The 27943-nt window shown below is 42.0% G+C and overlaps 1 protein-coding gene across 1 annotated transcript in view; it reads right to left on the bottom strand.

Annotated features, from left to right (window-relative positions):
* The window catches only part of LOC146025642 (solute carrier family 26 member 6-like), a 47119-nt gene that overhangs the window by 6348 nt on the left and 12828 nt on the right, over window positions 1-27943 (bottom strand). The window contains exons 3-15 of the mRNA XM_083155608.1: window positions 27678-27788; window positions 26915-27081; window positions 26496-26660; window positions 25742-25894; window positions 25177-25259; window positions 24893-25040; window positions 23379-23492; window positions 13237-13314; window positions 11490-11585; window positions 10724-10830; window positions 6637-6706; window positions 4684-4776; window positions 3994-4110 (exon numbers count right to left, since the gene is read on the bottom strand). Coding sequence (XP_083011734.1) covers window positions 3994-4110; window positions 4684-4776; window positions 6637-6706; window positions 10724-10830; window positions 11490-11585; window positions 13237-13314; window positions 23379-23492; window positions 24893-25040; window positions 25177-25259; window positions 25742-25894; window positions 26496-26660; window positions 26915-27081; window positions 27678-27788 — 1502 coding nt within the window. The remainder of the gene's footprint in view (window positions 1-3993; window positions 4111-4683; window positions 4777-6636; window positions 6707-10723; window positions 10831-11489; window positions 11586-13236; window positions 13315-23378; window positions 23493-24892; window positions 25041-25176; window positions 25260-25741; window positions 25895-26495; window positions 26661-26914; window positions 27082-27677; window positions 27789-27943) is intronic.

The following is a 27943-nucleotide window of genomic DNA, read 5'->3' as shown; positions in this document are numbered from 1 at the left end:
AATGTAATGTCTCCAGTATAAGGGGAATGGGAAGTAATGTAATGTCTCCAGTATAAGGGGAATGGGAAGTAATGTAATGTATCCAGTATAAGGGGAATGGGAAGTAATGTAATATCTCCAGTATAAGGGGAATGGGAAGTAATATAATGTCTCCAGTATAAGGGGAATGGCAGGTAATGGAAAGTCTCCAGTATAAGGGGAATGGGAAGTAATGGAAGGTCCCCAGTATAAGGGGAATGGGAAGTAATGTAATATCTCCAGTATAAGGGGAATGGGAAGTAATGGAAAGTCTCCAGTATAAGGGGAATGGGAAGTAATGGAAAGTCTCCAGTATAAGGGGAATGGGAAGTAATGGAAAGTCCCCAGTATAAGGGGAATGGGAAGTAATGGAAAGTCCCCAGTATAAGGGGAATGGGAAGTAATGGAAAGTCCCCAGTACAAGGGGAAAGGGGAGTAATGAAAAGTCTCCAGTATAAGGGGAATGGGAAGTAATGGAAGGTCTCCAGTATAAGGGGAATGGGAAGTAATGTAATGTCTCCAGTATAAGGGGAATGGGAAGTAATGTAATATCTCCAGTATAAGGGGAATGGGAAGTAATGGAAAGTCTCCAGTATAAGGGTAATGGGAAGTAATGGAAAGTCTCCAGTATAAGGGGAATGGGAAGTAATGTAATGTCTCCAGTATAAGGGGAATAGGAAGTAATGTAATATCTCCAGTATAAGGGGAATGGGAAGTAATGTAAAGTCTCCAGTATAGGGGGAATGGGAAGTAATGTAATATCTCAAGTATAAGGGGAATGGGAAGTAATGGGAAGTCTCCAGTATAAGGGGAATGGGAAGTAATATAATGTCTCCAGTATAAGGGGAATGGGAAGTAATATAATGTCTCCAGTATAAGGGGAATGGGAGGTAATGGAAGGTCTCCGGTATAAGGGGAATGGGAAGTAATGTAATATCTCCAGTATAAGGGGAATGGGAGGTAATGGAAAGTCTCCAGTATAAGGGGAATGGGAAGTAATGTAATGTCTCCAGTATAAGGGGAATGGGAAGTAATGTAATGTCTCCAGTATAAGGGGAATGGGAAGTAATGTAATATCTCCAGTATAAGGGGAATAGGAGGTAATGGAAAGTCTCCAGTATAAGGGGAATGGGAAGTAATGGAAGGTCTCCAGTATAAGGGGAATAGGAAGTAATGTAATGTCTCCAGTATAAGGGGAATGTGAAGTAATGGAAAGTCTCCAGTATAAGGGAATGGGAAGTAATATAATGTCTCCAGTATAAGGGGAATGGGAAGTAATGTAATATCTCCAGTATAAGGGGAATGGGAGGTAATGGAAAGTCTCCAGTATAAGGGGAATGGAAAGTAATGGAAGGTCTCCAGTATAAGGGGAATGGGAAGTAATGTAATGTCTCCAGTATAAGGGGAATGGGAAGTAATGAAATATATCCAGTGAAAGAGGAATGGGAAGTAATGTAATGTCTCCAGTATAAGGGGAATGGGAAGTAATATAATGTATCCAGTATAAGGGGAATGGGAAGTAATGTAATATCTCCAGTATAAGGGGAATGGGAGGTAATGGAAAGTCTCCAGTATAAGGGGAATGGGAAGTAATGGAAGGTCTCCAGTATAAGGGGAATGGGAAGTAATGTAATGTCTCCAGTATAAGGGGAATGGGAAGTAATGTAATATCTCCAGTATAAGGGGAATGGGAAGTAATGTAATGTCTCCAGTATAAGGGGAATGGGAAGTAATGTAATGTCTCCAGTATAAGGGGAATGGGAAGTAATGTAATGTATCCAGTATAAGGGGAATGGGAAGTAATGTAATATCTCCAGTATAAGGGGAATGGGAAGTAATATAATGTCTCCAGTATAAGGGGAATGGCAGGTAATGGAAAGTCTCCAGTATAAGGGGAATGGGAAGTAATGGAAGGTCCCCAGTATAAGGGGAATGGGAAGTAATGTAATATCTCCAGTATAAGGGGAATGGGAAGTAATGGAAAGTCTCCAGTATAAGGGGAATGGGAAGTAATGGAAAGTCCCCAGTATAAGGGGAATGGGAAGTAATGGAAAGTCCCCAGTATAAGGGGAATGGGAAGTAATGGAAAGTCCCCAGTACAAGGGGAATGAGGAGTAATGAAAAGTCTCCAGTATAAGGGGAATGGGAAGTAATGGAAGGTCTCCAGTATAAGGGGAATGGGAAGTAATGTAATGTCTCCAGTATAAGGGGAATGGGAAGTATTGTAATATCTCCAGTATAAGGGGAATGGGAAGTAATGGAAAGTCTCCAGTATAAGGGTAATGGGAAGTAATGGAAAGTCTCCAGTATAAGGGGAATGGGAAGTAATGTAATGTCTCCAGTATAAGGGGAATAGGAAGTAATGTAATATCTCCAGTATAAGGGGAATGGGAAGTAATGGAAAGTCTCCAGTATAGGGGGAATGGGAAGTAATGTAATATCTCAAGTATAAGGGGAATGGGAAGTAATGGGAAGTCTCCAGTATAAGGGGAATGGGAAGTAATATAATGTCTCCAGTATAAGGGGAATGGGAAGTAATATAATGTCTCCAGTATAAGGGGAATGGGAGGTAATGGAAGGTCTCCGGTATAAGGGGAATGGGAAGTAATGTAATATCTCCAGTATAAGGGGAATGGGAGGTAATGGAAAGTCTCCAGTATAAGGGGAATGGGAAGTAATGTAATGTCTCCAGTATAAGGGGAATGGGAAGTAATGTAATGTCTCCAGTATAAGGGGAATGGGAAGTAATGTAATATCTCCAGTATAAGGGGAATAGGAGGTAATGGAAAGTCTCCAGTATAAGGGGAATGGGAAGTAATGGAAGGTCTCCAGTATAAGGGGAATAGGAAGTAATGTAATGTCTCCAGTATAAGGGGAATGTGAAGTAATGGAAAGTCTCCAGTATAAGGGAATGGGAAGTAATATAATGTCTCCAGTATAAGGTAAATGGGAAGTAATGTAATATCTCCAGTATAAGGGGAATGGGAGGTAATGGAAAGTCTCCAGTATAAGGGGAATGGAAAGTAATGGAAGGTCTCCAGTATAAGGGGAATGGGAAGTAATGTAATGTCTCCAGTATAAGGGGAATGGGAAGTAATGAAATATATCCAGTGAAAGAGGAATGGGAAGTAATGTAATGTCTCCAGTATAAGGGGAATGGGAAGTAATATAATGTATCCAGTATAAGGGGAATGGGAAGTAATGTAATATCTCCAGTATAAGGGGAATGGGAGGTAATGGAAAGTCTCCAGTATAAGGGGAATGGGAAGTAATGGAAGGTCTCCAGTATAAGGGGAATGGGAAGTAATGTAATGTCTCCAGTATAAGGGGAATGGGAAGTAATGTAATATCTCCAGTATAAGGGGAATGGGAAGTAATGTAATATCTCCAGTATAAGGGGAATGGGAAGTAATGGGAAGTCTCCGGTATAAGGGGAATGGGAAGTAATGGAAAGTCTCCAGTATAAGGGGAATGGTAAGTAATGGAACGTCTCCGGTATAAGGGAATTGGGAAGTAATGTAATGTCTCCGGTATAAGGGGAATGGGAAGTAATAGAAAGTCTCCGGTATAAGGGGAATGGGAGGTAATAGAATGTCTCCGGTATAAGGGGAATGGGAAGTAATGTAAGGTCTCCGGTATAAGGGGAATGGGAAGTAATGTAATGTCTCCGGTAAAAGGGGAATGGGAAGTAATGGAAGGTCTCCGGTATAAGGGGAATGGGAAGTAATGTAAGGTCTCCGGTATAAGGGGAATGGGAAGTAATGGAAGGTCTCCGGTATAAGGGGAATGGGAAGTAATGGAAAGTCTCTGGTATAAGGGGAATGGGAAGTAATGGAAAGTCTCCGGTATAAGGGAATTGGGAAGTAATGTAATGTCTCCGGTATAAGGGGAATGGGAGGTAATGGAAGGTCTCCGGTATAAGGGGAATGGGAAGTAATGGAAGGTCTCCGGTATAAGGGGAATGTCCGCACTTACCTCTTTGGTGGGTTCGTTATTCTTATTAGCTTTCTTCATAACCTTCTCCTCTTTTCTCTTACGTTTCTTTATTGCTTTTCTCTTCTTCTCAATCAGTTTTTCAACATCCAGGCCGCACTGATGGGATGGACAGAGATATGAATACAATATCCTCATGTTACTCACAGTAATATTACCACATTAAGAACCGCCCCAACCATTTAGCTCTCTCTGCACATGTTGCTTAGGGATAGCCATTGGTGCGGCATCTATTGATGTACTGTATTACCATCAATGGCAGGTTCTACATGTCCTGGCTGTGGGTCTGATTGAGAGCCAGGAGTGGGGCATACATGGGTACATGGGGCAATCAGCTATCATCAATGTTGGTAAACCATCTGGATATCTGCCATTGATGGTGAAAAATGATTCACCATCGGTTATACACCATTGATGGTTTGATACATCAATGGACAATGGCCCTCATTTTGCTTTGCTCTTAACCCAGGTTCAGCCTCGGTGTAGAGCAGGTAGAAGTACACACTGATGGCTGGGACTTGTGGTAGACACATGTGCTATGAACGACCGCTGCTTAGCGAATGAACCTGAATCAGGCCCATAGTACAGTTGCGCTGCACAATGAGTTCTTCATATTGAATGTTTCCCCCAGCGCAGGAACGCAGCATACTGTAAGCCGGGCGTCAGGGTTACCTGCTTGTACAGCGCCTCCGTATACTGCTCAGCATTGGCGTAGAACACCGTGGATGAGGAGTGGAAGATTTTTATCCCCGGTATCTCTCTGGCCTGTAACACATATACACAGAAACATAAATACAGAAGTGTAGTACTGACAATATTGCCACATACACATATATACAGATTTAAAGATTAGAAAGTCTACATTTGGGGCTTACAAATCCACGGGCCCTTGTGATTATCGGACGACCACACGCACAAATGGATAGCCATCACTGGCCGTTCTCAAGTCGAGTGACAGGTGCCGGGCGTTTGGGGGTGGCACGCCAGTGTTTTCTGGGAGTGCCCTGGAAAACGCAGGCATTGCCCGGCTGTTGGGAGGTAGGGGCACTGACATCATCAGCGGCCTCCTTCTCGGGTGACTGATTGCGAATGGTTTCCCCCCTGTGTGCACAGCTGCAAATGTATTCGCAGCTGTGCACAGGGGCGGGGGAACTCTGGCGGTGGTGACGTTTCCCTGATCGCTGTGCGCCAAAGATTCCCAGCACAGGGATCAGGTCTGTATCAGGCCGACCACCAACACGCACACACACGTTGTCCTTCAAATCCTGTGGACGCCCAGGAAATGCCGTTTACTTGCCCCCCTAACAAACACCGGCAGAATGTCACGTGTGCTGCAGCTTTTGGGACACTGCAACCGGCATTGTAGAAACAGATTCGCACATGCTCAGATCTGCAAACATCGGAGACTTACTTAAATATCACATTTACGGCAATCTCTGAATCAGGCCCCCAGCGCATTCTCCCATTATTATGTTCTTCTATTGTCTCACCTATGGTGACATCATCTCACATCCAAAATCAGATTAGCCAAACAGCAACTAGAGGGTTAATGTATGTAGAATCGGAATGTAGAATCCATCACTTTGGCGCATTACGCCTGATGCTGTTAGTGGCAGGACACAGCGGGGGAAAGCATCGGCCTTCTCATAGACATTCTCAGAAGTGTTGGGTTTCACAATCCGACTCTATAGATAATCCCCTAGAAGTTCTTAGACCGGCCAGGTACAAGCCAGGTAGCCAACATTGGGGGAAATTTACTAAGAAGACCAATTACGGCCTGAAAATAGGAACGGAGAATACGGCTAATTTACAAAGCTGCCGTATTCTCCTGATTGGTATTTTCCGATGGTGAAGTCGTCCATATTTGGCTGCTGTGTTTCCGGGCAGCCAAATACGAATGACCGTAAAGCATCACACGGGTGGCGGGATGATTGTGGTGGAAGTGTGAAAATAAATGGTTAGAAATACTCCTCTGTGTGCTGGGACTTGGAGAACCACAATTCTTAACATGTGGGCATTAATAGGCCTCTGCTGGACCCTATAGGTAAGTATGTATGATTGTATGTAGTATGTATTAAAGTTTTATTTTTACATGTGTGTGTGATTGTTCTTGGGGTATTGGTTCTGTAGTAGGACTACAAGTCCCAGTGGGCCCATTAAGGCCCCGCATGCTGGGACTTGTGGTTCTCCAAGTCCCAGCATGCGAGGGAGGCTTGCTGGGCCCTGTAGTTCTACCAGATATCTATTTTTTAACCATTTATTTTAACACTTAAATCCCCATTAGCCTGCCACCCGACTGCTCCCTCGTGGGGGTCCACGACCCCCATAGAGGGAGAATAAATTAGGTGACTTTGGAAAGTGGCAATAACCCATGGCAACGCCACACCGTACATCAATGGGGAACCTCTAGCAACAGCACATCTTTGTTGCACGGAGAACTCTGTTTACCTGCTGTAATACTTATTCTATCATTGTATTTTATCTTTAATTCCCGTAGAGCACAGATTTGCGCAGTTCTCGAACTCATCTGCAAACAATGGCGGGCCAAGCGACACGTCAAACCATTCCGCTGTTTTTATTTTATTCATAACTGATTTTTTTTTGGGGGGGGGGTAGATGTCTTACCTGCTGGCACCTTGCCACATCCCTGTAAACACCCATGTCATAAACTTGCCCCAGGATTGCGTAATTAGATCTGAAATGGCAAACGAGACAGCGTTTCACCTTGCGCACATCTATGTAAGCAGCCAGAAACGTGTATCACAAGGGAACCGCAACCAGACCACAAAGCAGAAAGCATTATGTGTGGGAATGGAGTAACAGATCCTGAGAGGGGGACTGTACTTGATGGAACTAGTGGAGGTGCGTTCAGTGCATTGCACCAGGGCCCACTGCAATGCCTCTACCTGTCACCCACTGCTTCTCACTGTCCCCCCTGCCTCACCCTGTCACCCCCTGCCTCTCCCTGTCATCCCTGCCTCTCCCTGTCACCCTCTGCCTCTCCCTGTCACCCTCTGTCTCTCCCTGTCACCCCATGCCTCTCCCTGTCACCCACTGCCTCGCCCTGTCACCCACTGCCTCTCACTGTTACCTTCTGCCTGTCACCCTCTGACTCTCACTGTCGGCTTCTGCCTGTCACCCTCTGACTCTCACTGTCGGCTTCTGCCTGTCACCCTCTGTCTCTCACTGTCACCTTCTGCCTGCCACCCCCTGCCTCTCCCTGTCACCCTCTGACTTTCCCTGTCATCCCCTGCCTCTCCCTGTCATCCCCTGCCTCTCCCTGTCATCCCCTGCCATCCCCTGCCTCTCCCTGTCATCCCCTGCCTCTCCCTGTCATCCCCTGCCTCTCCCTGTCATCCCTGCCTCTCCCTGTCACCCCTGCCTCTCCCTGTCATTATCTGCCATCCCCTGCCTCTCCCTGTCATTCCCTGGCATCCCCTGCCTCTCCCTGACATCCCCTGCCTCTCCCTGTCATCCCCTGCCTCTCCCTGTCATCCCCTGCCTCTCCCTGTCATCCCTGCCTCTCCCTGTCACCCCTGCCTCTCCCTGTCATCCCCTGCCATCCCCTGCCTCTCCCTGTCATCCCCTGCCTCTCCCTGTCTCCCCCTGCCTCTCCCTGTCATCCCCTGCCTCTCCCTGGCACCCCCTGCCTCTCCCTGTCATCCATGCCTCTCCCTGTCATCCCCTGCCTCTCCCTGGCACCCCCTGCCTCCCCCTGTCAGCCCCTGCCTCCCCCTGTCACCCCCTGCCTCTCCCTGTCACCCACTGCCTCTTCCTGTCACCCATTGACTCTACCCATCATTTAAATGTTGTATTTGGCACTCAAGGTTGGATGTATTATATAATAAAAAATGCAGACAAGCCTCAGTATCTAGATTAGATTGGAGCAGAGCAGATATCCAATGTGATCCGCCGGCATTTCAGTCCCCGTAGAATTATATTGATCTGCAATGTGCTGGCATCAAGCTTCTAAAAGCAGAACTTTGTAGAGCTTATGGCCAATAAGTAATGTCATCTATTGCTGGTGTTACCTATAGAGGCCGATGGGCTCCATATATATATATATATATATATATATATATATATATATATATATATATATATATATATAGATATAGATACAGAAGTACCAACACACTCGCCATTCCTAGGAATGGGGTGCAAACAGCACCCACATCCCAGGGTGGGGTGCGGTGGCCTGTGACCACACACTCTAGTAAATACAAACACAGGGGGCCCAGCACTCACTACAACAAACTAACTCACCTTAACATTCAAATAATCAATAAATAAATAATGGGGTTTTAGTTCATGAATTGATCAATGCATTTAAGCTTGCAGCCCATCGCCAAGGGACCCCATTTCACTGCAAGTCCTACACTAACAACTGGTTTTCTTGGGAACCTGGCACCTGCTTACACATCATAGCTAAAATGAACATGTGTTATTTTCCTGGGTTAATGCTCAACTGCCAAGTAACTTATGGCTTTTATAAGGTAAGACAATCCCAAACACAGCACCTGAATTAGTATTAAACGGGCAGCTGTCACAGGTTTCAGGTAAATGAGATTATCTAGGGTGCATGAGAAAGCTATGATCACAGTAACAGAGGTTTATTAAAAATCAACCCAAATATATAGATACAGAAGTACCAACACACTCGCCATTCCTAGGAATGGGGTGCAAACAGCACCCACATCCCAGGGTGGGGTGCGGTGGCCTGTGACCACACACTCTAGTAAATACAAACACAGGGGGCCCAGCACTCACTACAACAAACTAACTTACCTTAACATTCAAATAATCAATAAATAAATAATGGGGTTTTAGTTCATGAATTGATCAATGCATTTAAGCTTGCAGCCCATCGCCAAGGGACCCCATTTCACTGCAAGTCCTACACTAACAACAGGTTCATAGATCATAGCTTTCTCATGCACCCTAGATAATCTCATTTACCTGAAACCTGTGACAGCTGCCCCTTTAATACTAATTCAGGTGCTGTGTTTGGGATTGTCTCACCTTATAAAAGCCATAAGTTACTTGGCAGTTGAGCATTAACCCAGAAAAAAAACACATGTTCATTTTAGCTATGATGTGTAAGCAGGTGCCAGGTTCCCAAGAAAACCAGTTGTTAGTGTAGGACTTGCAGTGAAATGGGGTCCCTTGGCGATGGGCTGCAAGCTTAAATGCATTGATCAATTCATGAACTAAAACCCCATTATTTATTTATTGATTATTTGAATGTTAAGGTGAGTTAGTTTGTTGTAGTGAGTGCTGGGCTCCCTGTGTTTGTATTTACTAGAGTGTGTGGTCACAGGCCACCGCACCCCACCCTGGGATGTGGGTGCTGTTTGCACCCCATTCTTAGGAATGGCGAGTGTGTTGGTACTTCTGTATCTATATATTAGGTTTGATTTTTAATTAACCTCTGTTACTGTGATCATAGCTTTCTCATGCACCCTAGATAATCTCATTTACCTGAAACCTGTGACAGCTGCCCCTTTAATACTAATTCAGGTGCTGTGTTTGGGATTGTCTCACCTTATAAAAGCCATCAGTTACTTGGCAGTTGAGCATTAACCCAGAAAAAAAACACATGTTCATTTTAGCTATGATGTGTAAGCAGGTGCCAGGTTCCCAAGAAAACCAGTTGTTAGTGTAGGACTTGCAGTGAAATGGGGTCCCTTGGCGATGGGCTGCAAGCTTAAATGCATTGATCAATTCATGAACTAAAACCCCATTATTTATTTATTGATTATTTGAATGTTAAGGTGAGTTAGTTTGTTGTAGTGAGTGCTGGGCCCCCTGTGTTTGTATTTACTAGAGTGTGTGGTCACAGGCCACCGCACCCCACCCTGGGATGTGGGTGCTGTTTGCACCCCATTCCTAGGAATGGCGAGTGTGTTGGTACTTCTGTATCTATATATTTGGGTTGATTTTTAATTAACCTCTGTTACTGTGATCATAGCTTTCTCATGCACCCTAGATAATCTCATTTACCTGAAACCTGTTACAGCTGCCCCTTTAATACTAATTCAGGTGCTGTGTTTGGGATTGTCTCACCTTATAAAAGCCATAAGTTACTTGGCAGTTGAGCATTAACCCAGAAAAAAAACACATGTTCATTTTAGCTATGATGTGTAAGCAGGTGCCAGGTTCCCAAGAAAACCAGTTGTTAGTGTAGGACTTGCAGTGAAATGGGGTCCCTTGGCGATGGGCTGCAAGCTTAAATGCATTGATCAATTCATGAACTAAAACCCCATTATTTATTTATTGATTATTTGAATGTTAAGGTGAGTTAGTTTGTTGTAGTGAGTGCTGGGCCCCCTGTGTTTGTATATATATATATATATATATATATATATATATATATATATATATATATATATATAGGCATGAGGCACATTCTTCTGAACCCTCTCCAGGGTACAGAAAACCCCAGAGAGGGTTCAGAAGATCCCCTTCAGTCCCTTGCAGCTTGTGCATACACTGACCACCAACCACACATGTACAAGAGACCGCTCTTGCCGGGGGAGATGTGTCGCTAGCAGTGCACTATATATTAACGCTGGTATGAGTAATTATGGAAGCATCAGCTCTTCCAATAATAGTTCTAGAAGGTCCTAGAGGACTTATGTGTCATCTTATTTCCTCTCAGCTGTGTATGTGTATATTATGTCCATTATGCTTTGGTCCTGTGGCCACTCACAGCTGGGTCCTGAAGATGATGGTCAGTAAGGAGAAGGCCACAGCGACGGCCAGGCCGATGTCCATGTTTAGCAGAATTGTTGCTGCAAAAGTCACCACCCAGACTATCTGTAATGGAGAACACATGACACATTACTCTGCACTCAGACATGTCATAATACATGTACAATACATACTGGGCAGGTCACCACACATGACCGTACACAATAAGGCTGAGTCTGAGTCTGGGGCAGCGGCCTTGTGCCACCGTCACATCTATGACTCTTCCCCTGGTGCAGCCCCACTATCCATGTCGGCATGGAGTTGATTTTATATAGTGTGGCGAGCGGACACAGAAAACTAAGCAAATAGCAAATAGCTTAGTGGGCGCCCAACTAACATATAAGTACCGTTCCATCTCTTGTTGGTTTCAAGCCTTCTAAATCTATATTCTAGCACCCCTAGGAATAGATGGGGAAGGTATGAGCCTCTATAACTGCCCCAATCAAATTGGTGAAGGGCCCTACAGACAACATGCCTCACACTTGCCTACTCTCCCGGAGAGATCAAAAGGCACCTGAAAATCGAGTGGACAAGTCTCCCAGGGCGGACCTCCAGCGAGGCGCATACTTGGCTGGTGCTGGTGCGGATCCTGATTGTAGCCACGCCTTCTCAGCTCCCTTTTTTTCATCACATATAAAGTCACACCCCACCTCAGCAACAATGAGATGCTCCAGCAGAAGATCAACAAAAACTTTATACGTTCTCTCTCAATGATCAGTTCTTACCAGATCAATTTTATTGGTTTTCCACAGGACCCCGGCTTCGGAGAATTGTTTAAACATTCCCTTTAAGTTAACTACAATGATAGCAGCTAGTATGGCCTAGGAGAAAAACAGAAAAAGATTATAATTAACACTGCCTAAAATCATTATTAGTGCTGCCATTGCCAGGTTTGGGATACTCTTTGGTAGCGGCTTGTTCCTAACTTGTGAATGTAGTTTGGACCAAGGTTCCAATGGAAAATACCACGTGGTGGTGGCAGCAGCAAGGTCGGTGGAACACCAATTTTACTATCCAAGCCACCACCGGTTGCCTTTAGTAACCAGGCGGCAAGCAAAGCAGAGACACCGGGGCCGAACCATAGTGAGGGTACATTTTATGTGTGTTCTTACCTACTTTCAGGCTCCCCCTGCCCTCCCAGCTCACATGGTATGTCCCATCAGCCGGAACATTTACTCAGAGGATATATACACAACCGGTACTCTTCTGCTCAGTTACCCCGATGCTGTAAAGTGAGCATCACTTTACTGCACCAGGGATCATGTGTCAACAAAGCAGAACCCAATGATCAGCAGTCCTCACTGAAGCACCGATCTTTTGTCTTTTCCTTTTATTTTCTTTACGATGATCAGATTGTGAGTCCATCAGACACACTAGCTAATCACACTGGCGGGGCCCCTGCACTGATTTCTGTGCATACGGCCAGAGAAAGCAGTGCAGGAGGCAGGATTCCCAGTGAGCCCTGTGATTATTATCAAAGTGTTTTTCTGAAAGTTCTTGTTGTGAATTCGGCTAGATCACATTTCCAATTCTAAGTATGAGAAATGCGATCTGGTTACTACAAATAGGCAAATGGAAGGGTTTGGAGAAGTGTTTCATGAAAATTGCTCAAAAAGCCCTTTAGTGCATTTGGGTGACACTAAAATAATGTGAAACAGGTGTGAAAACTAAACATGTTAATAAATATGTCCCTTGGTTTTAAACACCTACAGAGCCACAGATGGGGCACAACAGAACTTGTCATAGGTAAATCGCACTCCATATACAGGGTCAGACTCAGTCGCACACAGATGTACAGATATCGCACATCACACTGATCAGTGTCATCTATCTGAGTAGTTTTGTCTCTTCCATTTGTTATGATTATGCAGAGAAGACGCACAATGTGAGCGAGAACATAGCTAGGCGCAGCCATGCCGCTGGGACCAGGCGCACTCAGTGGGACTGAAGCCACAGTGCATGAGGACGCATCTGTAGTAAAGGGGTCTATCCATGAAGCTGCAAAAAAAAGTGGAGAAGGTGCAATCAATGGCAACCAATCAGCTGCTGCATATAGTTTTATAGAAAGCCCTTTAGAAAAGTTGATTGGTTGCCCTGGGCAACTTCTCCCCTGGCTTCTGAACTCTTATCACTGCTTCATGAAAAGACGCCAAAGTCCTTTATTGAGCTAAAACATATTAGCACTTTTTGTTTTTCTTTTTGCCGTTGTGCAGGTAGTTGACCATCCCATGTATTGTGCTTGTAGATGCATCATACAGTACCGCAGGTGTCTCTGGTCCCTGTGGCCTCTGCGTTCCCCCTGTACACACTATAATGCAGGATCAGCACCATTGCACGTCTTCATAGAGCGTTCCTACACAGTGCCGCTAACCAGGGGGAGGCAGAGCGGCCACAGGCGGCAGATTACCAATAAAATATTTAGCATAACATCGTTTTCATACTTCTTTGGGCCTGTTAATATCTTTGATTTACCTTTGGTAGGTCTTGGAAGAGTTCTCCAGCCCGGAGGATGATGACGAAGATGACAAATGAAGCGATAGCACTGGCGACCTGCATTCATGTGTTGGGAGAAAAGTGGGAAATTAAGATATTATTCATAGAATCACTTATACACATTCACAGCTAACCCTAGAATGAATATGTGTGTGCGTGTACATGTGGTAGGGAATATAGATTGTACGCTCCACTGGGGCAGGGACTGGCTTCTCCACAGTGACAGTAGCCCAATGCTGCAGTGTGACACTCTCCTACAGCACCTGGCTTCTGTCATAGAGCAGACAGTGCAGACTCTAGTCTCCAGGAGCAGCCCTGCCTCTCTGGGGAAACTGGACTGCCCCCAGAGCGATGTCAGCGCTGATAATACAGAAAATCAACTAATCAATATATCTATGCTTTTATTATATTCTGTTTTCCTGACTGCCGCTATTATTGCTGCAGATGACTTTAGCTTGTTGCACACTGTACTATTCACTGCGTATGAGGCCTTCCCTTTGCGCTAAACAGTTATAATATGTTAGAAGCAGCAGCCATTTTGTTGAACCATGACTTGCATAAATAATATAAAATGGCTGATCATTCAGAACAGAGCTGTAAAAGTGATTTCTTATAGAATATTGTTTTTGGTTTTAGAAGCTTAAGAATGTGATGTTGACAGTATAATGTAGCAAGGACAGGAAGCTAGTCTCCACAAACTGAATAAGATGGGAACAAGGCCACACATGCGTAGACCCACAAGGCCACTGAAGTTGGGTGTTGGGTTAATTATGACATCATGATTGAAAGCAGAGCTTTCCAATAAGACTCAATGCTTATGAGTAATTAATTAATTAATGTGATAAAGGTTTAAATATCAGAGTGATAGAGGGAGGTGAAAAAGGCAGTTGAGAAAGAACAAGGAAGCACAGGGGGCTGGAGGTAACTATGAAGGAGGTTTAATCATGGCTGATCACTGTCCTTGAAAGGTGTCCATTTTGATTTGATTTAGAATTACTGTTTAAGTATTAGCTAGTCAGTTTTATGTTTCTTGTGTTAGTCTGCATTTGCAAATACCTGTAATGAAGCTATTCTTTAAGTAAAGCATTGTCATACCTTTTATAACAAGGTTGTGTGGGTGTGCAATTATTTCAGCGTTGCCGTTATATTTAAAGGTAATAAGGTAAATATATACAGGTTTGGGTTATCAATCATATCTAATCTTATCAGATAAATATCTGCTTTATCAGATGGAGGCCCCAGCGAGATTCAATGATGTTGGTTTTCACATTTTATCAGTTGAGAAAATCAAAGTTTGAAAAAAAAAAAAAAAATTAGCTATTAAAAAAAAAAAAAAAAAAAAAGAATGTGTAGAAAAAATTGTAAAGGTGATGCATTTTTTTTGTACCCTTATCTTTCTCAACATCTGTTTTATCAGTTGGAGGCCCCAGCGAGATTCAATGATGGTTGGTGTCCATATTTTGTCAGTTATTGAGAAGATCAAAGTTTGAAAAAAATTAGCTATTGGAAAAAAAAAAAAAAAAATGTGTAGAATTTTTTTTTTTTAAAGTCGGTGCATTTGTGTACCCTAATCTTCTCAAACATCTGTTAAGGTATGGTAATCCACAATTACTTGAAGAAACTTCGCTATTTAATTATAAAACAAATAGATCGTAATTTAAGGCATGGAAAGACAACGCTGCATTTTGCAGACTGTCAGCTTGCTAAAGCCCATTCTGTGTCAGAGAATAGATAAGGAGAGCAGCGAGAAACTTGGCAAGAAGTTGTAAACAACATTGCTTGGGTCAGGAAGAGTATTTCTTTAGTTTATTTGCAAAGCATGCAGACTATAGCAAGCATATTGGTATAAAGGTTATGCTGGCAATACATTTTCTACTTTTTTAAAAAAAAATATATTCTTTAAATGACAGTATTTTTTTGTTTGTTTTTATTTTTTGACCGCGGTTGGATTGTTTGATGTATATTATCTGCTGAGGATATTGCTGAAGTAACTAATCTGTAGCGGTTGTTTTGATAATTAGAGTTTCTTTGTTTGTCCAATCTATAAATTTTAAAGAAGTTGCATATATTTGTTGTAGGTTCAAGTAACAGTTCATTTTTACCACCAGAATAAATAAAGTTAATTGGAATATTGTTTATAACAAAGAAAGTAAGATCGAGTTTATCTCATTGTAAAGTTTTTTTGGTCTCCTGTCTTGCGGAGATGAAGTCCGTAATGTAGGACTGATGTTTTTCTGCTATGGGTTTTTGATTTAATTTTTTTTGGTTTATTAAACAAAGCAGCTGTGAGTTGGAAACTCTAAAGTGATGGATTCAGTTGATGTAATGCGAGATAAGGAGTTGTCCATGTTAGGTGAAGAAACAGGAAATGATCATGTGAATTCAATGTTTTTTTTTTCATTTAATGAGTAATACATTTTGGATAAGAAAAGTGATATATATATCGATGAGATATAAGTCCAATATAACATCTATTCTTAAAGGTTCATATTGATATATTAGACCATGTTTTCTGTTGGCAATTTCTATTGCTTATTTGTTTGATCTGGATACATATATTGAATCAGATATACCTTGAGTAATGCGCAGATAAATCCTGGGTTTATTTTTATTCTTATGAATGGAAGGTAATCAGTGATAACTGACTCAAGGCTGTGGGGTTTTCTTTAAGCCAATTTTTGTTTTGTTTTTGATTTGTGTTAATTTAATTTTGTTTGTTTTCAAAGGGGGAGGGTACTAAATTGATAGAGTATCGTAAGGGGTTAATACTGTGGCCACAGTTAGCTAAATAACAAGGGGAGATAGTGATCTAATCGTGTAATGATCACTTAGACAATGTGCAGATATGGTAACAAAGAATGACATATTGCATATAATTTTTTTCTGATTTGATGAGTTGATTTTTTTCCTGTGAAGAGTGCTGACCGGTAGCGAGATTCACAGGGGGTATCTGCCACCTACGTACAAGGTAGAATATATGGGGAAAATAATAAAAGAAGACAGGGTGGGGGTGGGACACGTGACTACTGGTAACAAAGAATGACAGTAGAGACCCACAAGACTGGTAACAAGGAATGACAGGATGTGGAAGGCGTAGGTGTGGTAACAGTGAATGACACATAACGCAAGGTTAGGTTTTTTGGGGACATTTTTCATTTATTTTATTTACATTTTTGTCTTTGAAAGAGGTAACACTGTTTTAAGCATTTGTATGGGATCACAGAAAGTTCTGAGTATGTGACTAGTGTGAGCAAGTGAGAAGGAATAGAAAATACTATGCTGGTCATAGTTAGTTGGAATTGGCGATGATGATGCACCTGTGAGGTAATGATTATTTGATAAGAGTGAACGCGCAATGGTCTGGTGACAGGTGGTGAAAGCTTCAAGAATTGAGATAGTATATCCCACTAACCCACATATGTTTGGAAAGATTGTACTGTCCCACTGAGGGGTTAATTATGTTCAGTGAGAAGTGAGGAGAGGTGATATGTCTTTTAGAGCCTTAGGGAGAAAAAAGAAAAATGGGGAAAAAAAGAATAATTTTGAAATTTTTAGTTTATTTTTGAAAAAGCAGAAGGGAATAAGTTTTTTTCAGTGATGAGGTGAGAGTAACATCAGAAATAACTCTGTTGGAGATTAAAGGCAGGAAATGGTTAATGAGATTGATAAGAGAGTCAAGTTTTATTCCTAAATGATGTGAAATATCCAAGGAGTGTTACAGAACTGTTTTCCATAACAAGGACATATAAACAATTATGTGTTGAAAGTTCTTAGAATTGAAGATATTGTTTACCCTTTTGAAAAAGCACAATGAATAGATTAAAGTTATTGCAATGTTCTGTATGGGACAGTGATCAGCCATACCCAAGGATGACCTCCAGCCCCCTCCCCTCTGCTTCCCTCATGTGATAATGTTGTTTTGTCAACATCTGTTTAAAAAACTGCCATTTTTTTTTTCCAAATGACAAATGCTAATATGATGTCTGAGCTTAATAATGCTATTGCTTTTGCTTGTTTTATTTAAATTAAATCCCAGCCAATAGAGGTGTGACCATTCCAGAGAAAAGATTAATTTACAAATTGATGCTTTTCATTTTGCACAGAAAAAGCAAGTGTTTAAAAAAAATAATATTATTATTATTATTATTATTATTATTATTATTATTATTATTATTACTGAGCCACTAGAAATTCTTTAGAAAATAATATTGAGTCTGCAGGTAATGCTGCAGAATCCTTATCAAAGCCATTATTGGAAAATACAGATTTTTATAGTGATTATTATAAGATGCATATTGAGTTGCATTTTTATGCTTACTGATTTATCTGATTGCATGTTGCCACTTTACTAGATCCATTGGTCATGCATATGAGCCCACAAATAAGGAATGGAGGTCACAATTAGGTGCAGCACTACTGGGTTCTGCTACTAGTAAATCGCATTTGCTGCACAACTAATCATGATATTCTCTCAAATATTTGTAATGATTTAATGATTGTTTTTTCTCAGAGTGGTTTGGAAGAAATTGTGTATTATTAACAGGAATCCATGAGAGACTGCTGTCAGAAGGCACTAATCGATATGAGGACCCTTACGGGGTTAGAGGATTTTGATGAGTTTTTCATTACTAATCATGTCACAAGTTTCTAAACATCTATGGACCACAAGAAATAGTTTTTTTCAAATTTTACAACAACGCATACTATTTAATACCCATAGTAGTGGCAACACTCCGTTATTGCAGGTTATCTGCCCAATGTGATTATTCTTATTATTTTTTTAGTGTAAATCAATTCATTTTACAGTTATGGAAGTATTACAGTCATCTAATCATTGATTTATGATCTGCATAGTTCTTACAATCAAATAGCAGATAGTCAGTACTTACTACATTTATTTACAGCACAGTCCAATATACGTGGACTCAATTAAGCCAAGGTTTTATGGACAGCCCCACTATGTCCCACAATGAGTTGCATGATTGCTACCACAATGCTGATTCAATATGTTTATGATCTAAAGATGTGTTTAAATTCTTTACAGGATTCTCTTACTGACACCTTTTCTATTACTACTACTGAATCTAACTGACACAGAGCTGGCAAAGTACAATATACTGACATAATTGCTTCATTTGAGGCTCTGATACACGCACTGACAGAAACCACAGCACTGGATATATCAGATTTATCATATACCTGTCTTTACTGTAATGAACAACAAGCAGCGACCTTGGGAGTTTGAACACATATACATGGGGGTTCACATAGACCCATCAGGTACTACAGTTGCACATTTGACCGAGTGGCATCTGCTTTACCAACATGTTTAAGGACTGTGGCGGCTGCTGCAGCCTTTGTATAGAAATTACAGAACACCGCACACTATGTGTCTCTAATGCTACATCTTTTCTACTGAATTCCTCACGGACAAGACACATTTCCAGTGCATGGTTCTCTCGTTGGGAACTTTAGCTCCCAGCGCCACATGACCTGACCATTGTCAGGTGTGGTACGCTAAATCCTGCTACTCTGCTACCTGGTGGGACCCGGGAGTCCCAGAGGATGGATGAGATGCAGGATTTAGAACATGATTGTGAGGAATATTTAAAGCAAAATTTCTCCAATTAGACCTGATATCTCTGACACGCCACTACCATCTACAAAGATTGTAGTTGTCACCAACAAGGAGACTCAGGATGGCCATATACGGGATATGCGGTAGTATTGGATTTAGAGATCCTCATTTTCCATCGTGATTTTGCTATGATATAATACGCTAATATCACAGCAAGTAAAGGAGCTCATTGAGGCTGTGCAACTCCCTGCAAAGGCAGTAGTTGTTAAGTGTCAAGCTCACATGTTATAAAGTGATCTTGTTGCACTTGGTAACAAAAATAAGATGGCCACTGTTGTGAATCACACCACTATACAATTTAATGTTTTTACAATTGACCAGCAGAATCTCATAAAACATCAAGAGTTGTGTATTTAAAAGGAATGTGCCAATGGATGATGAATGGATACAGTCAAAAGGCTAATGGCCTATGTAAAGATGGTGGGGGCAGACCAGTAGCTCCCCAAACCCCTCCTCCTGGCATATGCGGAAGCTGCCCATGGGATGACCCATGTAAGGAGAGAGAGGGCATGTATGTTGATTTCATCTTATGCAGAGGCCCAAACGCATCTGCAGAAGAATGAACTCAGGAAAATTATTCCTATAGAACCATCAAACATTTCTCCTACCACTGGTCCATTCCTAAGGTTAAAATTATTTTTTGGGGAATTTACATGCATTTAAAATTGTCATTATATTTAAATGGTATCTGATATGTTATCTTGATTATAAGGAACATCCCAGCTGTCCCATGTACAGCATCCTTTACAGCAAAGAAATGTTTTGAGAAATTTGTGTTCAGATATGTTATCCCATAAGGTATATGCTATTAAAAAAAATTATTGAGGTATTTAACAGGAAAGGTATTCTAAGGAATAAATCAATGTATGGTTATTGAAGGTTGGTTGCACTCACCATTCACTAAAAGGTTTTAGTCAAAATTGAACATGTTAACAAATGCACATTGAGAACACATTATTTAGGGTGGGTGTGGAAATTACCATGAGTTGACCTTGAAGTTTTGTCTTCGGTTTTGTATGACATTCACACTACTCCTCAGCAGCCACTGAACCTGTCCCCTTATAAGATCATTATTTCATTTATATATACATTTTTTTATTTTTGGGAGACCAGCAAACCCTATTCAACATCCAGCAGCAGACTTGGCACTCTAATTCTCACATCATCTAAATACTTTACCAGAAAAGCAAACAAGCTTATGAAGGGATGTTGTTATAAGGTCCAGCCTGGAGACTATGCAATGGTGAGAAAATTCTTACAATTAAATGTCTCGTAGATCAAAGGCAAGACCCGTCCCTGTGAAACAAACCAATTGAATTAATGCGTCTCACTGCAAGAAGGTTTCCGACCTGGTGGTGATATCAGTTGAAAGAAATAAAAACTGATGCAGATAAATATTGTGACTTTGATTCTAACTTAATAAACTTATTGGATGATGGGCCTGTCCAGGGCCCCCACACAGACCAAGACAAGGTCCACGGAATCGGGAGGCATCCTTAGTGGTGTCCCTGCGGGTTGTGGGCAAGAAGAGGTCCACGGAATCGGGGGATACCCTTAGTGGTGTCCCTGCGGGTTGTGGACAAGGTGTAAAACAATGATCCCCATGAGTGACCAAGTTTCCCATACACTCACTAACTGAAGAAGTCATTTTTGTTTTTTAAGTTTTCATATTTTTATAGTGAATGAGGGTTACCAGGGATTGGTTGCTGGCAAGGACAGTGTGTATAGTTATCAAAGAGGTATTACTAGAGTCATGATGGTGTATTCTACTTCTGCTTTTAAATTTAATCCCACAAGTATAGTAATAATCATAACAGACACACATAAACATCATACTACTGATGCTCCCAGGTTTCGGTATGCATCAGAGGATGGTAATAAAATACTGATAGCCAATATGTTAAACTAATTAAAAGGTTTAAAATAAATATATGAGTAATAACATAAAAGTAACTGAGAACGCCCACACCAGAACTATTGATAGAATACTTCTAGTTGAGGTATCAGTAAAGAAGAGGCATTCTAAATAAGGATGGTAACAATGGTGCAAACATAATATCTATATGCAAACTGACATTTCTTTTTTAAGACGCTCATCATGAGCTGATAAAAAGAACAATAAGGTTACTGACTCTCTCTAGGTTTAAAATTGGTAAAGAGTGTAATAACAGGAGATATTTTGGAGTACAACAAAACATGTAGTTATGTGACAGAGTTAAGTGTGTTAGTATAACATCTAGAAAAAAAAAAGGGGTACTCATTGAATTGTTTCTTATGATGTTTTCTCAAACATACCGTCTCATAAGCCATGGACATTACCACAAGGATTATAAGGTTTCTAAATGGTTACAAACAAGATCTATTGTAATAAAATTTTACTTTTACTAATTAATACAGTGGTGATTCAACATGAAGATTTGAAAGTAACACATGGTATATTAAAGAAACACACTTATTTACATTATCCCAAGTTTATAAAATTGTATTTGAATTTGTGAATATAATTAAAATATGGTACAAGCATCACAAATACTAAACTGATGGTGACGTTAAAAGGAAAGTTGAATTAAATTATTTGGGTTGGAAAAAATTTTTTAGTTTATTGAACAGGTGTGAGTGATGTGATTCCCTACAGTTGGTTTATTTGGTTGAACCCCAATAACTGGTTCGCATAAGTCAATGTTATATATGCTTTAAGAAGTTTGATGTTTTTGCCAAGATAATATTATTGATTTTTCTGTATACTAGTGAAATGCTTCAAGAAGGTTTTCCGATGTATTAAGAGAGAAACAAATGATGCACAGTACGAGAGATATGAACTTTTTTTCGGAGATATGAAAAAAGTTGAGGATGGACTGATAATACAGAAAATCAACTAATCAATATATCTATGCTTTTATTATATTCTGTTTTCCTGACTGCCGCTATTATTGCTGCAGATGACTTTAGCTTGTTGCACACTGTACTATTCACTGCGTATGAGGCCTTCCCTTTGCGCTAAACAGTTATAATATGTTAGAAGCAGCAGCCATTTTGTTGAACCATGACTTGCATAAATATTATAAAATGGCTGATCATTCAGAACAGAGCTGTAAAAGTGATTTCTTATAGAATATTGTTTTTGGTTTTAGAAGCTTAAGAATGTGATGTTGACAGTATAATGTAGCAAGGACAGGAAGCTAGTCTCCACAAACTGAATAAGATGGGAACAAGGCCACACATGCGTAGACCCACAAGGCCACTGAAGTTGGGTGTTGGGTTAATTATGACATCATGATTGAAAGCAGAGCTTTCCAATAAGACTCAATGCTTATGAGTAATTAATTAATTAATGTGATAAAGGTTTAAATATCAGAGTTAGAGAGGGAGGTGAAAAAGGCAGTTGAGAAAGAACAAGGAAGCACAGGGGGCTGGAGGTAACTATGAAGGAGGTTTAATCATGGCTGATCACTGTCCTTGAAAGGTGTCCATTTTGATTTGATTTAGAATTACTGTTTAAGTATTAGCTAGTCAGTTTTATGTTTCTTGTGTTAGTCTGCATTTGCAAATACCTGTAATGAAGCTATTCTTTAAGTAAAGCATTGTCATACCTTTTATAACAAGGTTGTGTGGGTGTGCAATTATTTCAGCGTTGCCGTTATATTTAAAGGTAATAAGGTAAATATATACAGGTTTGGGTTATCAATCATATCTAATCTTATCAGATAAATATCTGCTTTATCAGCGCTATTCCCATCAAGGCCACACCCCTTTAGCTTAGGTCACACCCTGTTGCGGCTCCAAAGATGGGAGCTGCAGCACAGTTCAAAATTCAAATAAAGGAGAAACGCCAGCTGAGTTTGGAATGGCAGTTGAACTGTGCTGCAGATCCCCTCCCATACACCCCCTTGGAGCCTCCACTAGTCACACCCCTTTTTGGCAGCAAGTTCCAGAGTTGAGCAAAGGGAATACAGAATGCACACCGGATGTCCCCAGTGAACGCTTCTGAACCTGCCAATCAGCAGTCATGACTCTCGTAGGGCACGAGGTCAAGGCTCCTGCAGTTTGGACCCAGGTAGACCCTTTCACTCTTAGCCAGGACCCACATCACCGCTCAATGTAAATGGGATATTATTCAGCAGTGGAATCTTGATTCATCTATTACCATGTTGGAGAAAATCTCTCTCTATATAAAAGGCTAAATACTCCTCACCTCTATTAGGTGAAGTACCTCTACTGACCACTAGAGACCACTTGACTTGACAAATTACTCCTTGACAGAAAGTGAAAGCAAAATGATCTATTTCAAACTTGCTGGGTATGGAGAGAGGGAGCTGCGAAGACAAAAGGTCGGAGCAGATGGGACTAAGCAGTAGGGGAGGCTATACAGTAGAATTATATCTCATGTACAGCCTCCCCTATAATAGCCTCCACCAGGACTTATTATCTTGCTGTATCTTTGGTCCCTGCTGTCCTTACTCCGTGACGTAGACAGATGACGCACCTGGCTGTTTCCTCCGGTACTTTCTTGGACACTAGACCGGGACACGGAAGCACTAATGGCGAAGCACTGGAAAAAGCTCCCCACCAAATTACTGAAGCCAATAGCTATCAGCTCCTGTAAAAGAAGAAACTGTTATTATACTGTCTGCCAGGGGCCAAAGACGTATTATAACATCATTCATGTATTTGTGTGCTTCAGTAATTACCTTGTGCAGAAAACCCCTCAGACATGACCCATTATTGGGGACAACTAAAGCTGGACAAACACGTGCAGTCGATGGGAAGAGCCGACTGTCCGATAATCGGATCACCTACATATACTACACGATAAGTGGAGCTGATCTCCACTCACATGACGGTGGTTGAACGATGGTCCAGACCATTTTTCAGCCATTTTCATGCTTTGAACAGTCGACGTTCACTATTGTGCCCTCAACAAAGAATATTCAAACCGGTCATTTATTCTGCTGCTACTATTATGGTGCAGTGTGTGACCAGCGTACATCCCTTTCAGACTGTCGCAAGAACCCAGGTTAATGCCAAATGGAAGCCAGGTTGCGGCTTAATCTGAAAGGGCCCGAGAAAAAGAAGCCATGTCAAGAGATTCAGCAATCCAACCTGGACATGGGACCAAGGGGGTGAGGTGTAACCAACCGGGTGCAGTGTGAATGGTTTGACTTGGGTTACCGCGACCCGGGTCATGCTAAATAACACCGTTTTAGGGGTATCCGGTAGATGGATCTACGATGTCTAGATCGATCATGTTATGGTCCACCACGCTTAGTCGAACCCGTCTTGTTAGACGCCTAAAGATAGTCAACCGCGTCTAGATCAACAGTAACGGAAGTTAGACGCCAGGGGGCTTGTAGCATGCGCATAAATTGTTCATTTAGTGGGCGGGTCAGGAGCATGTCAGTGCAATGTGCTGCATTCACAGGAGGCCAATAAGCTCCTAACTGTCATGTGGTGTGTTTGGAAAATGTCAGTTAGGGGGATGATTGGCTGGTTCTTTATCTCTGTCCACTTTAGCACTTAAGCCCAGAGACCAATCATTGAGCACTGAAACAAGCCCAGAGACCAATCATTGATGGGATCTACACCTGATTGGACGGCCATGGTTTCTGTAGAGTGGGTTGACATCTCCAGTACATACTGATTATCCTGTGCAAGTATAATGTACTAAATAGGCCCATTCTCCATTCTTCCACTCTCCTTTCAGACAGTGGTTACTTTGTGGTCATGGTGGGTGTCCCGGAGCTGGTATTTAGTAATTGATTATTTTGGAGGAATGTGCCAAGTAATTGGACCCTTAAGCAATCTCTTCTGCTAAAATACACACAAACTTTGCAGTAGTATGAGCCCTCAGTACCACAGTAGGTGGGAATTATTGTACAGCGTTCAGCATACATAAGCAGAGTACATGGTGACTTCTGTAGAACTTTGTAGACTGGAATTCAAGGAGGCCCTATCTTTAGTTCACAAACAACGGGAGAGGACATCTTGGCCAGAGAGTACCTGGTTGCTGTCCACTTTGTAACCATGCTTATTGGCAAATACTTTTCCCAGTGATATAGTTATGCCGTATCCCACCACAGCAATGGCGAACGCGTTTCCCAGGATCTCTCCAAACAGACTGAAGTCAGGCAACCTTGGAACCTTTAAACTGAAGAACAGGGCAAGTATCGGTAGTAAGCTTGGGTAAAGTACATGACATCTCATGGAGTTAGGAATTAAACAGTGGAGACTTCTGATCGGATCCCACCATAACATCTACCAGCCCGTTTCTGCCCAGGACTCACCCTACAGGGATTTCCCCGACGTTCTCGATTCCAAACTTGTCATACGATCCAACGCCATAGGATATTCCAGTGGAGACGATGAGCTAAAGAAACCAAGAGTCCAAGGATAAGTGATATCTACGGACCTCATTCCTGATCACCTGGGTAATGTGCACAATATTACAACAGGATTTTGGGGTCTGATTCGGGCCAGTAGCGGTCATTCTACTTTTGTCACATTCACGTCCAGTGGTGGGACCAGGGGTGGGGATGCAACAAAATCCAAAATTCAAATAGGGAAGGGTGGGGATGCAGTAGGTCGGCATGACACAAGGTCGACAAGCATAATATCAACGTTGACAAAATGTCACTGTGGAAAATGTCCACATGGGAAAAGGTCAGCATGCGTTTTCACATTTTTGTGTGCCAATGTCAACACCTGAGCGCCTGGAGACCGAGATAGCGTAATGCAGATATAAAAACAATATACATTTTGCTTATTTTTCTCATCATTTTTATGTAAATGAAAACACTCATGAAGGCATTTACATAGACGGCTATGTTATAAGGAAACGGTTGCATTTACCATGATCAGTTCGATGGGAATTGGGATTACGAGCTTTCCTACAAACTTCTCATTTAAATATTTCATGAGCAAGAGGACTACGATGGCAACGATGCTGGTGACGATGGTCCCGATGTTTGTCTGTGTGATTTTTGTGAAAAGTTTAACTATGGTCTAAAGACAAAAATAGAGAATATCAACATAAATATAGAGAATACTACAGTAGCTACAGCATGTTATAGATTTATAACCCGACAGTATTACGTGATATGCAAAATCAGTAAAAGGATTTCATTGTAGAACGATGATATCATCTATTGTGTATGCGCTATGTGGCTGACAATGCGCGTTTAGTAGTTTTAGGGGGGTATTCAATGTTGGGTGCTATTTCCGGCAGGAGAAATAGCGGCCGCGTATTCAATGCTACCACAGCATTAATAGGGGAGTTTGACAGATCTGACTTTAAAACAAGTCAGATCTGGTTTGTCGGAAACGGCCGCGAATTGTGGAGTTCACACCAGTTTCTTGACAATCCGTGACTATTTTCACCAACACGCTCACTTTTCGACACTCGACAGGGGTAACATTGAATTCTGCCTGTAAACTTGCACTCGAGTCGACCGAACATGGCCCGGGATTCCAACTGTTGGGACATTCCGACAGTCGGAATTCCACATTGAATACCCCCCTTAAGGTCTGACACGAAGGTGCTTTCTAAACTGTAGCTTTTGCCCCATGCTGCTAAAAGTCATAACCAACTCCCTGTATTACTTACATATATTAATGACAGCGGCTGGGTCTTCTGGCTCATTCTAATGCCAAAAAGGTATTTCAGCTGGGACACCAGCACGTGGACGGCCGACGCCGTGGTGTAGCCACTTACTAATGGGTCCGAGAGATAGGTGACCACAAATCCAAACTGAATCAGACAGAGAGCAAGCTACAAACACAAGGCAGGAGAGAGATTTACACTTCACAGACAGGTCAGCCAATCAGCACACTTGTACGCAGCTGTCCTTCAGCAACTCTGAGGCGACTGCGCACATTATCACAACAACGATGGCGCCATTTTCTGCTGATTTCTCTTTTACGCGTATCTTCAGGAGAATGGAGACTGCGTTCACCTGTACTACAGAACAACACAATGCAATACAGTATCTAACTGGTTCACGGTGACATACAGTATTACCTTACCTGAAACAGTCCTACCAGGAACGCCAACGCCATGGCCAACTCCACCCTCAGCGCGTCCCTGGCGACTGTGTCAATAAACGTCACGTTCTCCCCTACCAGGAAGTTCTCATTGGGCGCCAGCGATTCCGTCACACTGCCAATCATGACGCATACCACAGCGAACGTACCTGAATCACACAAGCAAGAGGGAGAAAATTATTGTATTCTAATATTAAAGAAAAAGTTGTAAGCGTCTAAATGAGCGGTAAACGTGGTTATAATGATAGTATCTATACTGGGCCAGATGGGATTCATATAAATATCTCATCTGCTCATTGTGTACAATGTCTTTTATGTGACATGCGTAGGACAAGAATGCAAGTGCTGTGCACACCAGGGGCCCCTAGGTGGCAGCCAACTGTTGCTGAGTTCACGCACGCCCAGCTCACAGCGCCGACTTTTCATCATTTTAACTGGCTGATAACTAGGAATATATAAGTTACATATTACTGATGTGTAACCAAGGTCTTAATAAGAGCAATAATACAGCAATTCTAGAGAGATGGGCCCACGGAGAGCTACAACGTCGGGAGTAAGGGCCGGTGAATGTAGAGTGACCTAAGTAATTCTGTACGTAGGGGTGAGAAGGACGCATCAGGCAACACAATATGCACCATGGTTGTTAGATTACGGAGGCTGCGTTGGGCACAGGGTAACACAAAGGCAGCTCCTAACTGTCATTACCCATTGTCCTGCTACAGGTTACCTGGCTCCCACATCTCACCTACAGATATATGTCTAGAGGTTCCGAGTAGGAAGTATATGAACACCGGATAAAAGGACGTGTAGAGTCCAAAGACAGGTGGCAAGCCGGCCAGAAGCGAGTACGCCAGACCTGGAAGGGAAACAATGAGATTTTATATACATTGTTGCATACAGTCATACTGCTCTCTGAATGGCTGGGAGGCTCCCAAAAATCGTGCTGCACTCCTTGTCCCCCTGCAAAGTAGGCAAGGCTCCTGTATCCCACTCACCGCCGCACTCCCATAC

This window comes from Crinia signifera, chromosome 8 (genome assembly GCF_055691185.1).
Source record: "Crinia signifera chromosome 8, ASM5569118v1, whole genome shotgun sequence".
Lineage (NCBI taxonomy): Eukaryota > Metazoa > Chordata > Amphibia > Anura > Myobatrachidae > Crinia > Crinia signifera.
Note: the sequence above shows the minus strand (reverse complement) of the source record. Positions and strands in the feature narration are given on the sequence as shown.